The sequence below is a fragment of the Salvia hispanica genome, chromosome 3, assembly GCF_023119035.1.
Source record: "Salvia hispanica cultivar TCC Black 2014 chromosome 3, UniMelb_Shisp_WGS_1.0, whole genome shotgun sequence".
Lineage (NCBI taxonomy): Eukaryota > Viridiplantae > Streptophyta > Magnoliopsida > Lamiales > Lamiaceae > Salvia > Salvia hispanica.
The window spans coordinates 2,966,152-2,979,888 of NC_062967.1; the positions used below are offsets into that span (position 1 = coordinate 2,966,152).

A 13,737-nucleotide genomic window follows, 5' to 3' on the forward strand; every position below is an offset into this window, starting at 1 on the left:
ATTCACTCACATTTTATTATAAAACCAATATAAAAAAATGGGTCTCACATTCCACTAACTTTTTCAACCAACTTTTCTTTACATTTCTTAAAACTCATGTCCGGTCAAAGTGTGACTCCTAATAAGGGACGGAGGGAGTACTATTCTTCAAAAACCAAATAAACAAACTACTCATATTTAAAGAAAACTATTGCTTCATCTAAATAAAAGAGTCACTAGGAATTTTAAACTAAAACAAATTTAATGAGATATGCATCAAATAAGAATTTATAGCTATTGAGTTTTCGTGCGTCAAATGATGGCTCGTTTTCTAGGTCAATTCATAATATCAAATAATCCTACTTAGAACAAATTATTGGTGTGGATTCTTGATATCCTACTTGTATATATATCCAAGATGATTTGCTCACAACTCATATCACATAAAAATTACTCACATTCACATTCACATTCAGTACTCATGGCCAATCCTCATTTCTTCTCCACTTTCATCAAATCTTCTTCCCTTTTATTGGTTCTTGTTTCATGTTTTTTAGATCAAAGCCATGCTCTTGACCTAAAAAATACTAAGATTCAAGACTCATTCCACACAATTCAAATCAGTTCCCTTTTTCCAGCCTCTGTCTGCACTCCTTCCAAAGGTAACAATCCCCAACAAAATTCAATTTGAGATATAGTAGTACTATTAGAATGAACTTGAATTTATCATTTGTGTCATTAGTATTAAGGATGATATTCATAGAAATTCTACAATGCGTCATCTATGTTCGAAAGAGCCAAAATTTTCAAATTTTATTATTAAAGGCCTTTGTGAGATTCGAACCCTAGTGCTACCAGAATGTACTAATCCAAACAAAGAGATACTACATCCATATTAAATTTTCATGATTGAAAATGATTCTTCATTTATATATTGATCAAGGGTCTTTATTAGAATTCTTTACTATTCAAATTAAAATATTTATTAATTAAAATATTCAAATTTAAGACTATTGTAAGCTGACTCCACTAGATCGTAGTTGGTGGAAATTTCATTTTTTTTAATACAATTAATTTTTGTTATGAGTACAGCTTACATATTTAAAGCAAGTATTCTTTCTTAAACAATGTTTTAGGCTTAACAATAATGGGATGTGATTAAATGAAAACTCTAAATATTGTACAAACTCAAAACTATGATCTGGATTCTGGACCATTGAAAAATGTCAACAGATCACATAAAAAAATCAACGGGAAAATGTTTACAGAATTTCAACGGTAGTCAATGATTGATGTTGTGTTCATGTTGTGTTGATACTGTGTTGACATTAAAATCTTGAAATTTTACAATGTGTTGATATTGTATTGAAACTGTGTTGAAGCTATGTTAGGAGTTTTGAGTTTGCACAATATATAAGTTTGCATTTTATTACTACCCTAACAATCATTAGTACATAACCTCTTGAATTTATCTCTTTTAAATCAACAGATGCTATCAAGAAGAGGCCATCCACGTTGGAAGTATTCCATCGGCACGGCCCGTGTTCTAAGCTCAGACAAGACGAAGTCAGCGCTAGGCCATCGCTAAAGGACATCCTCTTTCACGACCAGTCCCGTGTCGAGTCAATCCATGCTCGTCTCAATCCAACCCCAACCGCGGACAAAGTTGGGGACAAAAAGGTCAACCTCCCCACAAAGTCGGCAATCTCTCTAGGCAATGGAAACTATCTTGTTTCCGTGGGCCTAGGCACCCCCAAGAAAACTCTCTCCCTCGTCTTCGACACTGGGAGCGACCTAACATGGACCCAATGCCAGCCGTGCGCTGGATCCTGCTACAAACAACAGGACCCAATATTCGACCCTAAAACCTCAACATCCTACTCCAACATATCGTGCACGTCCACAACATGCTCCCAACTCTCCTCCGCCACGGGCCACAACCCCGGCTGTAGCGTAGGGACGTGCGTCTACGGCCTTCAGTACGGCGACAACTCAATCTCGGTAGGGTTGTTCAGCAACGACACCCTCACCATCGCCAACGACGTATTCCCAAACTTCAAATTCGGCTGCGGCCAAAGAAGCCAAGGGCTCTTCGGCCAAACCGCCGGGATAATCGGCCTCGGCCGGGACCCACTATCACTCATATCACAAACCGCGACAAAATACGGAAATTACTTCTCCTATTGCCTCCCGTCGAAGCTGAGCTCCACGGGCCACCTCACACTCGGGAAAGTCGGCGGTGGGCCCGCAACGAGCGCACAATTCACGCCGTTCGACTCCTCCCAATCGGACTCCTCGTTCTACTACATCACCATCGCCTCCATCGCCGTCGGCGGGAAGCAGGTCCCAATAGGGCAAGGTGTTTTCAAGAAGGCCGGCGGCACCATCATAGACTCCGGCACGGTGATCACGCGGCTGCCGGCGGCGGCTTACGGCGCGCTGAGCGGGGCGTTCAAGGAGGGGATGAAGAAGTACCCGGCGGCGGCGGCGCGCTCCATCTTCGACACATGCTTCGATTTCTCCAATTACATGAACGCGAACATCTCCATCCCCACCGTGTCGTTCGAATTCGGCGGCGGAGTGAAGATCAACCTCAGCCTGGCAGGGATACTGATCCCGGTAAGCTCCACGGAGGCGTGCCTTGCTTTCGCCGGAAACGGCGACGACACTGACATCGGAATCTTTGGAAATACGCAGCAGCTGACGTTCGAGGTGGTGTATGATGTTGCCGGAGGGAAGCTTGGATTCGGAGCTGCTGGATGTTGATTCAGATGTCTGTCTTTTTTACTTAAGAATCAAAGCATAATATGCTAATGCTGCAATAGTTTTATGCACTTGAGATCTATCGTTGATATGATTTCAGCAAATTTCAATTATGAATGGAAATTCACGAATTCTGTTTAATCATAAATTAGTCTTCGATGAAAAAAAACAGGGGTGGGAACAGAGGTAGATCATGTCAGTTTAACGCACCAAGCATAGTCAACAACTTATACTACTACTACTACTACTACTACTTTTGTTATCAAGAAAATTTGATATTTTTTATACGTAACAACACATTAAATTTGTGGTGCAAGATGTTCAATTACAAATTGTATTACATATTTCAATGTAGTTTCCAAACGTGTGAATATGATTGTGGTTGTACATTGCAGAAAAACGCATTGAATGTACCAATGTTTCGCACGTTTCGTCGTTCTTAACATGTTTCTGGTTTTTCAAAATTTGGTAGATAGCCTAAAGGCATTGGTAACAAGTGAGGGGAGGGTGTCGCGTCGCAGCACAAATTCCGGTGTTGTACGAGGCACCCCACATTGCTGGAGGGGGAGAGGAGTGTGGCACCGGGATGGGGTGCCGGTGGAGAGGGCCCTCCTCCTCCTCCCCCTCTCTCTATTAATAACAACACATTTCACTTTATATTTTTTACTATATGATTTTAATGAAACAATTTTGTTATTTATACTAGTATTATTTGGCTTCATAAATAACAATAACAATTAAAAAAATAAAATTAAATCATTGGAGTAAAGTATGAGGGAGATGTGAGGTTACAGGAGTTGAATTAACACCTATGGGAAGAGGTATGGGTTACCCATACTCTATGCAAGATGGTACAAATTGCACAACACTTTTTCTATGATTTGCACGTATCGTCCCTACAAGTTTTATCATTAGACTTGTGTTTGTGGTTTTCAAAACATCAATACATTGACCATATCAAATCATTAAGCAGATAGTATGTCGTAATATAAAATAAAAATATCTCGAGTACGCCAAACTTCATCGACTTGCATCCACAATTTCCATTTTCCATCGGATATGAGACTTGCGATTGATAATTCTATCTATCAGTAGGGTTAGAACTTAGGGATTCAAAAATAAAGAAACATTCAAGATTCAAGACCATAGGAATTCCAGTAGCAGCAGCAATCAACCACCCTTAAGATAACTCACAACTCCATCAAAAAGAAGATTCTACACTGTCTCTCAAGATTAACTCCCAACTTCTCAAAATTATTAGCTGATCAGTTTCGATGGCCACCACAGCCAATCACATAATGAGTGAAAACGAAATAATTGAGAGATGAATGACAATATGTACAAGGCTCCTGCAAAATTGAGTGGTGATTCATGATTCATGTACCTATCATTCAACAAAAAGGGGTACGGCATCAATCATGTCTGATCAACACCATGCCCTTCCAAGGAAGATGTTAAAGTACATTTTTGTACTGGTGATTTTCAGACATTAAAGTTGCCTTTACTTCTGAGAAAAAGAGGATTCCTGCTCACCCACTAGATTACAATATCAACACTGTGATAATGGACTGGACACCCCCATAAAGATTAAAGCAATCTGCTTTCTCAATCCACAGCCAAGCAGCAGCCACAACAGAACAAAAGTTCTCACACCTCAAGAAAATGATAATCCAAGAAACATATCTTTCCAGCCAACTCACACTAATATTATAGTACTATCAAATTTTGGCTCCCTCCTTCCTACCTTTTGGATGGATGGCTGAAGAAAATATAGCCCTATCCCTTTCTTCATTGTTCTGCAAACTAGCTTCCCTTCAAATATTACATGAGATGACATAAAAGTAATGTAAATTAACAGGATGACTGGGGCAATCAAGATCCAGTTTTTGTTCCAATACTTGATGGGGGCAATCCTAGGCATCTTGCTAGGAGTTAAAGAAAGCAATAGCTTATTAGGGATCCAAGATGAATCTAGAAGACAAAATTTCCATGGCATATTTTACTTATAAAGGTTTGAATACAACTGCCAATGTTATCCAGTACATTCTGCACTTGACAACATTAAATGCACAGACTTCAAGGCCAAATAAACCAAGATATAATCAATAGCAGAGCACTGTGCAGATTGAGCATTCCAAGCAAAGGGCAATAATTATTTATATCTATAACCGTTGTCGTTTATGAACTGTATTAGCCTCACATTGAAAACATTTTGTTAAATTAAATTTTAATCTGAGCAAGTGGATGAGCAATACACAGCAAAACTCAAAGTTTTGAATGAATTAAAAGGTTAAACCAACAGAAAACAGATCAAAATGGTGAAATCAATTCAACATTGCCACTAAAAGGTTATTATCTACACCCATCCAACCCCAAATTAAGGGATTCATCATACTTCTTTCATCATCATCACTGCCAAATATCATATCCTTTAATAAACTTACCAAAGGCTAAGGATTTAATCATTTAATCATCCTCATTTTCGCTTTCACCGCCACTACTCATCGGCAAAACCTTGCTTGTTGCGATTGCGCTCTCAACAAACGTGGCTGAGCTCATCTCCATTTGACAAATCCTCACGGCACCGAATAACCGCTCAGGCAGCTCTTCCTCCTTTTGCCCCTCCACCAAAAACCCCATATCGATTGTCACCGCCGTCACGCAGCCCAACGCCAGCTTCAAAATCGCGGAGGCGATGGCGGAGCTACCGATGTCGACATCGATTTCCAAATAATTAGGTCCGCGGTGGTAGTAGCAATTCAACGCCTTCCCTAACAAACACGCCGAGTAATTCCCCACCGTCGTCTTCACAATCCACGGACCTTTCACGATTTTATTCACAATCTTAAATCGACTGCTGCGGAAGGCGTCGGAGCCGTTGATGAACTGATACAGCAGCGAATTCGACGCAATCGGCTCGTCGACCTTGCTGGAAAAGTAGAAAACCGCCGAGTGATGCTCGCGCCCGGGGACCTGGAGATTGATCGCGATGACGAACGTCTTCGACGATTTCTCGCACCTCGAGGCGCGCAGCGCGTTCATCACGCGGTTGTCCGGCCGCGCCAGGACGTGATCGAGTTTGGCGCTGGATCTGAGCCAGTCGACGCCGGCCGGATTCATCAGCCACTCGCCGGCGGGGTTCTTGCCCTTCTTCGTCAGGTAATTCGGGCCGCGGACGGAGAATAGGTCCCCTGGCGGCGACGCCCAGCCGTTGGATCCGGTGTTGAGATCGACGTGCTTCAGCGATCCGGTGCTGATGGCCTCATCCCTCCAATCCTCCCCGGTGCCGGCGGCCGCGGTGGAGGGGGAGGTGCGGGGGTGATTATGGCTGTTTTGGTGCTTCTGCTTGTGCTTTGTAGAGCACATTGTTTTTCAATTTTCCGGCGAGGGTTTTTCTCTCTCTAGACGTCGGCGTTTAGAAGCTCCGCCGTGACAATATCACTACTGAAGGATTTTTGGGGGATTAAATTAGGAAATCGGTGAAATAAATGCCCTTCAAACAATGTCGAATTACAAGAATGCCATTTTTGTATGTGCCAGCCTTTTCCTTCTTTGTTTTGGACCTTTTGCTACTAGTTTTACTTACTCCATAATATATTTCAATTTGGTATACTAAATATTTTTGCAGCCGTTAATTAATATTGTTACACGTGCTACTAATTATTAAGCTAGTTGTATTTTGACTATTTAGGACATGGATATTATTAAAATATACACCTAAGCAGCAAGAATATAACTGTCACAACTAGATATTTTATGCAAATAGACGGCTAGGAGTAATATTTATGATAGCTTAATAAGATATTCATCCACTATTAAATTACCAAATATTTCATATTCACTTGATGTTATATTTCATTGCTACTGTAGTATTTGCTATTCAATATAGACCTCGTAGCCGCGTATTTAAAAGTCAAGAGAATTTTAGTGGCTATACATTTTTAATTAATTAGAATTCGAATTTAATGAATTATCCCGACGAGGGTATTTTCGAGAATTAACGAGATGGGGAATGGATGATGTGAACCTTTGACTTTGTAATATCACAGTCTCCTAGCTAAATAATGCCACGTTGCTCTCAATTTCAGTTACTTTATCACTTTGTCAGACCTAATTTGCAATATTAGTATTTTCTAATTTAAGACCTTCTGAATATATTTAGATTTTCTGTCACTCAAACTTTCGGTATAAAGATTATTTTGGAATTTGCAATAGATTATAATTATGAATATTGTATCTAATATTTGAATTAATTACCTTCAAGACTCAAGTACATAAACTTATGAATTATGATCTGTTTTCAGTACATAACTCTTAAACTTATATCCACTTCAGTATTTTTTTATTTATTTGAGCATAAATTTTAAATGACAATTTTGACTAATATCCCTTATTAATTTAAGTTGGTAGAAGCACAATTGAGTTGGGATTCATCTATTTGCAGCTGTCCAGAATCATAAATATTGGACGCGTATAATACGTATAACTTTACAAGCTCTAATGAGTCTGTCAATATTGCATGCTAGAAATATTTGGTTTAAAGATGACAAAAAGGGAAAGAAAATTAATAATATGATTATGTTGCTTTGGAAATAAAGGCGCAAGGAAGGAATCAATTAGATGTGTCTCAATCTTTGTACAACCATGCCATGTGAAATATAATTATAAATTATTCCCCCAATTAAATTGTAGGGTGGCATTAAAGTTGAGAACCCATTATTTTCCTACTGCAAAAATTAATAGTAAAGGATAAATATATTGATGTATGTGCCACGAATCGAATTCTCATGAATTTAATGTGGCACCTCTAATTTAAATTGTATCTACAATTTGGGTGATTTGAAAATCGTTTCTTTATTCATATTGGAAATGGCACTTTAGTCAGTTATGAGTTACCTACCCACTTTCGAAGAAGAAGGCAAGAAAAACTTGACACAAATTCGTGCACAATTATTTCATGAATAAGACAAATAAAAGTATGAATAATCATAGTTCAAAAGGCGCAATATTCTATAATCGGGAATATTACTATTTTTTTTAATTGAAGGAGAGAGAAAAACTATGAAATTTTAATTTGTTTGCAATAGTGAAAATTCGATTATATATGTAATATATTGTTAATGTTCTTCAATCAAATGATGTTGGTTTTGATATGAATGGCAACATCGTTTAACTCATCAGCAGTGACGTCCATGAAAAACATATCACCATGTGATACTTGTAAACAAATCCAAATTTTATGGATTTTCTAGCTGATTTCTAAAGCTGCGTGACTTGTCATAATTAGACAAAAATTATTAATTTTTCCGACAATTTGCCAAAGTATATAATCGGGTACCCGGCTCCCAAAAATATTACTCCACCAAAAAAATGAGAGAATTGATGAGAAAATAGATGAGACAATTTAGATGATAGAAGATGAGAATTGTGTAGTGTTATGGGAATTTTTTTGTGTTGAAGTTGGAGTATTTATAGATGAAAATGTGAATTTTGGGGAAAAAAATTAAAAAATAAATTAAAAATGTGTATAAAACGGTTATAATTTTTTGAGAAGTGGGAAAATATTTTTTTTATTTAAAACCATTTTTTAAAATTTATTTCACATTTAAAAAAAAATTCAAATTGCCAACGTCTATGCCGTTGGCCAATAAGAAGCTGACATGTAAGGGTGCTCAGCGGCATAGACGTGCTCTTATTTAAGAGCAGCGCCGTGCTGCTAACACGCATGGACGCTGCGCATTGGCAGACGGCGGGTGTCCTCGCCGCTGGCACGGACGGACGGATACCCGCTGCGAATGCTCTAAACAAATCCAAATTTTATGGATTTTCTAGCTAATTTCGAAAGCCGTGTGACTTGTCATAATTAGACAAAATTTCATTAATTTTTCCGACAATTTGCCAAAGTATATAATCGGGTACCCAGTTCCCAAAAATATTACTCCACCAAACACTAGTGTACAAGACTCATACATCAATTCGTAGAATGGTCGTCATTCATTAATATATCAATTCAATTGAAAACGATTTCAGTCATTCTAAATTATAGCCATAAATATTAAGTTTGGCAAAAAATTGGTGCCTAATAAAACTAGTGACGTGAAGAAAAGAAAGGAAGGAAAAAACAATTTTGAAGGCAAGATAAAGAGCATCCAATCCAGAATAACTAACACCCTTCAAATCTAAGGCATCCATATTAAGCAATCAAAACACATTGGTGAATTAATAGTCACATTAATTGTTGATAAATAATACACATAATTTTCTAGAATACGAGTAAAAAGTAAACAATTGAGACTATGTAAAGTTGTAGTTTTTACCTTGTATTGCAGAATCATAGAATCATAATTAACCCTTCAATGTCTCTTTCACAACCTCGAACAGTAGTTCTCGAGCCAAGCAGAAGCCGACTTCAGCACTCGTAGTTCACCACTCAGGAGATCTAGTGCTAGTTTCTGCCTCAGAGCACTCTTCTCCCGTAGAGTGGGAGGCGTTGGAGCCAGCGACTTGATGTGTTCATCGTGATCTTTTATCAAACGAGACATCTCGGAAAGCAACAGCTGATGGGCTGCAAGCTCTCTGTTCTTGTGCTTCAGTGGCTTCCGAGCCAGCCTTCCATCATTCTCTGCAGCTTCCTTCGCCAGGTCGTGTAATTCTTGCTGAGAATCGCAAGCCATGATACGAGCAAATGCACGGAGTGATTGGGGGATCCCCTTCCCCCACCTGCTGCCAAATCCTACTTTTTTGATTGTGAAAGAATTTTCGTAGTATGTGAACTCGTTGTCATCCTTGATCCTTGGCGTGCGATCTCTGCCAAGAATCTCCAACTTCTGCGTGTAGAGAGCATCGTGTTGGGGCACATTAAGCTCAACACGAACTTGATCATAACGGTTGCAAGAAACAGTAAAACCAAAATCCAGAAGGAGTGTAGCATTCGAAAACTTTCCATATCTTATCAGGACCTCATCCCCTGGAGCGAAATCGCGATCAGCTATCACCTCCGAATGTTGTCTGCCTTCATCACTCAAAACATACGAATCTGAAGTACCATCGTGATTCAAGAAATCTGCAAAGGGAATCATGGAAACACCCCTCGAGCTCACCCATGCTCGAGAAGTGACTAATCCATACGCGTACGTGAAATCCTGCAACGTGATATTCTGTAATCTCGCAGGAAAGTTAGCTGAGACCAACTTAACAGCCAAGAAGTCTTTCTCAATCTGCTTCTTCTGTTTGAGAGTTTCTTCATACAGAGCAGTCAGTCGAATCATCTCCAGTTCTTCATCACTCCAGAATACCGAGCTATGCATATCCTCGGGCAGAGGAAGCCGGCTGATATAAGGCGCCCACTCGGACTTCTTTCCCAAATGTTTCTCATAGAGAATGAGCAAAGCAACTTTAGCAACATCACCAACTTCATCTCCCAGCAAACAAGCTATTCCCGGAGGGAGATTATCCGGGGCAAGCTGCACGCTGTACGGAACCTTCAACAAGCAATCCCCACTTTGTATATCCTTAGCAGCACACAATGCCCTACCATAGGCCGATTTCCCAATCGAAAGCAACGAAGAAATTTCACATCCAGCCTTGTTCCCAAGCCATGGAAGAAAATCATTGCAATCCTCATCTACACATGACCCCTCACGCGAAGAAACTGAAGTAAAAGCATCAGTTGATTTGCATAAACACCGAAAGAGAGAGGGGAGTTTAGGTCTCTGAGACCGAGCCCACAAACTGTTTGTTGAAATGACTGAGTGAAGTAACATATCACGATGTAAGAACTTATAGTGAATCAAAGCAAATGCAATACTCAAATCGCAATCATTTCACATAAAATTCCTTTTTGTAACAACTTTGAACAATCAATTCATAGATGAGACTAACTAATCGAACAATACTCAGAAAATTAATCAGAAACGAGAAACGTAAATGACAAAAAACATTCAATTTTCACTTCCTTCGCCGATTCTCCTCTGTTGTCACTAGTGCTTCTTTTTCTTCGATGTCTTATCAGTAGCAAATTTGTAAAACCAGTAAACCTAAATCACCCAAAATAACAGTGATATGAAATTCACATCAACACAGCGACAAAATTAAAGATGGATGAGTTCAATTTGAGGAGTGTGGATACTGACAAATGCGATGACGTGGGCGACGATGAGAAGGACGACCATGAAAGGCAGGAGATCGACCGCTTCGACGATAGGTCAAGATTGGCCATTTTTGTCTTGAGTTGGCGCATTTCCTTGATTTTAAACTGATTTATGGGAATATTTAAACTGATTTATGGCAATGCAAAAGAGGAATGCTCTTTGCCACCTTGCCAAGGTTGTGTAGAATGTTTAAAAGAGTAATCACTTCTTTAAATAAATTAAGACTATAGTTTAACATAAGAATCCACCAAGATAGAATTTTGAAGTCTACATCTACCTTTAATAAAAAAAAAAACTTTTATTTTTAGATAAATTTAATATCTATGAGACGGCTCACGTGGATGGGAAAGTAACCAATACACATGTAGTGACTAGCGAGTGCTATGCGCTCAGCCACTGAGGCCTGGAATGCGAGCATTTTCTACAATTAATATTTTTTAAAAATATTTTTTTAAATATTAAAGTCCAATTTATTTAAAAAACAAACGACTACTACTTTAATTTACAATAACCCATGCTTAAGTTGGACTCTGAATTGGTAAAAAAATATACTTTGTGAGAAATTATTGAGTAAATTCTACACATTTGGAAAGTTTTTATAAATTATTTTCTCTAACTCGATTGATAGTGTATTATTCATTGTGGTATGCACTCGAGCAAATTAATCATGCATATCTAGGGAAGTTATTATAAATTGTTTTCCCACCCACTGATTAGTATAAGTAACTGTGACGATTTAAATACAAAATGAAGGTCAAGTTTAATGGAACGGTGGTTTTGAAAGCTTAAGGTATACCTTAATTTAGAATACAAACCCTTTCACTTCCGCCCCATTTTTAAAAAATTAATATAGTTAAATGTAACTTTCACAATAAATCAAATATTTAATAAGTATCATTTAGCTTTAGAACATTTTAATAGCTTTATTTAGAACATTGCTTACTTACGTGCATATATTGTGCATATACCATGCATCTATTTTTGTTCAATAGATTCGCCAAAGAGGGAGCCTTGGTGGCCTCGTTGGATGGAGTTTCGTGGCTTGCTCATAAATTTGTGCTCGGAAGTTGAGGGTGATGATTATTGGGAGACACAAAAACAAGAGAAGAATCATCATTTTATTTTATTGAAAAACAATAGCAATCAAATTGATTTTACTTACATCATCCATATAGTGATATATATAACTGTTGGATAAGATCGCTGACTGCATGTACACATCCAATATATTAGCTAGCATAATGCAGATTAATTATCAATGAATTATTAGTATTTGTTATATGTTTAACTGTGTACATTTTAATTTTTCATCCATTTCAATTTGTTGCCTTAAGCTAAATTTTGATTTGTCTATCCCATGTATGCAATTAATTCAACGTTATAGTTATACAAATAAAAACTTTAATAATTAGTTGATAATTAATGTTACGACCGCACTTTTGCTAAGGATAACAAAGCCGGGAAACCGTGACTAGGGATGGAATTAAGAGGAGGGGAATAGAAAGGGGATAACAATGACTGAATATTCTTAGAAATAAAGGTGAGACAATTTCAATTTAACTTTTAATCACTAGAATTTTAATGGAAAGCTTACTTTTCAAAATTCAAAACCTTATTCATCAATAGATATTTATCAGAGTATGGAAACCTTGGTATGCAGCGGAATGAACACGGTCACATGTTTGGGGACATGCACCGCCGAGAGCCTCTACTTAATATAAAAAGAAAATCATAACTCTGCTCAGCATTCTCCACCGTCACTGCTCAACCTGCACATTTAGAAATATATGCAGGGCTGAGTATAAAAATACTCAGTGAACACGTTGCCGAAATATACATACATAAAATGAAAATATTGTCATGTCATCACAGTAACACTCGAGGGTTTTCTCTTAAAAGGCTCGAGCTTACTAAATTCTTTGTGAGCTAAAGTTCGACTGATCAGTCTAAGTTCTTTTGTACTTCTGCCATATCTGAACACCAAGTGCCGTGGAGATGGTGCTCTCCCACAGTCACCTACATCTTTCCCAGCGGGGGAGGTGGCCACCTCCCAACGGCATCCACTATATCATATTTGTGCCGTGGAAGGTGGCCACCTTCCAACGGTCACCTGTGTACACTAATCCGAGCAGGGACACCACCCTCACTCGGATCCGAATTCGATTTTTACGTTCCAACCAAACAGATAGGCTTCATACACATAAAACAAATCATTTATGGCAAAACAACATCCTTTGTATAACTAAATATCATCTTAAAATATTTGACATTTTATCCACATAAGTATGTAGGATAGAAAAGTTCACCTCGTTCCTTTAATTTCCTTAACTTGAATTTCTCGCTCCTACCTTAACTTGCAGAGATAACTTTTTTGAAAACATCACAATATAAAATAAAATACTAATCAACTTCAAGAAATTCTTAAACTTTTTAATAGGAATGCATGCCTCCTAAGTAATCCCTTTCATTATTTCACTTATCTTTAAGGAGTTTCTAAAACTCATATTATTATATGCTTCTTCTTCCTCTATTTTCGGGCTTTGACTAAAGTGATATTCCATACACTACTACAAATTTACGCAAAACTATAACAACTCGGATCACAACTAATTAATTTAGTTTGCTTAACCAATTTATTCTTCAGTCCAAAGTCCCTTAAAAAAAATTAATTCTGTCCGGTCCAGTAGCTCTTCTTGCTCTTTGCTGAATGTTGGCCCAATAATTAATTACTCTAGCCTATTATATTTTCTAGGGTTGTCGAAACGGGTACCCGCGGGTACCCAAACCCGATTTTGCGGGTACCCATACCCGAAAACTTCAATATTATACTATCCAATCCCGACCC

The 13,737-nt window shown here is 38.2% G+C and overlaps 3 protein-coding genes across 3 annotated transcripts; 1 reads left to right on the plus strand and 2 right to left on the minus strand.

Moving 5' to 3' along the window:
• Positions 1-460: 460 nt before the first annotated feature.
• LOC125215089 (aspartyl protease family protein At5g10770-like) lies at positions 461-2,883 on the plus strand. The gene is made up of 2 exons (XM_048116399.1): positions 461-641; positions 1,469-2,883. Exons 1-2 carry the CDS (start codon positions 461-463, stop codon positions 2,743-2,745), a joined length of 1,458 nt encoding a protein of 485 aa, XP_047972356.1. The 3' UTR covers positions 2,746-2,883.
• A 2,111-nt stretch (positions 2,884-4,994) lies between these two features.
• Positions 4,995-6,203, minus strand: LOC125214847 (protein ENHANCED DISEASE RESISTANCE 2-like). The gene has a single exon (XM_048116032.1). The coding sequence runs from the start codon at positions 6,106-6,108 to the stop codon at positions 5,209-5,211; it is 900 nt and encodes a 299-aa protein (XP_047971989.1). The 5' UTR covers positions 6,109-6,203; the 3' UTR covers positions 4,995-5,208.
• Positions 6,204-8,910: 2,707 nt separating this feature from the next.
• On the minus strand, positions 8,911-11,032 carry LOC125211793 (ribulose-1,5 bisphosphate carboxylase/oxygenase large subunit N-methyltransferase, chloroplastic). The gene is made up of 2 exons (XM_048111727.1): positions 10,875-11,032; positions 8,911-10,778 (listed from the first exon to the last, which is right to left on the minus strand). The coding sequence occupies exon 2, from the start codon at positions 10,503-10,505 to the stop codon at positions 9,108-9,110; it is 1,398 nt and encodes a 465-aa protein (XP_047967684.1). The 5' UTR covers positions 10,506-10,778; positions 10,875-11,032; the 3' UTR covers positions 8,911-9,107.
• Between the last annotated feature and the right edge of the window lie 2,705 nt (positions 11,033-13,737).

Excerpts from the sequence above, each read along its gene's own strand:
- LOC125215089 (XM_048116399.1), top strand. The coding sequence starts at position 461 with ATGGCCAATCCTCATTTCTTCTCCACTTTCATCAAATCTTCTTCCCTT. Across the intron at positions 642-1,468 it reads TGTCTGCACTCCTTCCAAAG|ATGCTATCAAGAAGAGGCCA; the intron begins GTAACAATCCCC and ends TTAAATCAACAG.
- LOC125214847 (XM_048116032.1), bottom strand. The coding sequence starts at position 6,108 with ATGTGCTCTACAAAGCACAAGCAGAAGCACCAAAACAGCCATAATCAC.
- LOC125211793 (XM_048111727.1), bottom strand. The coding sequence starts at position 10,505 with ATGTTACTTCACTCAGTCATTTCAACAAACAGTTTGTGGGCTCGGTCT.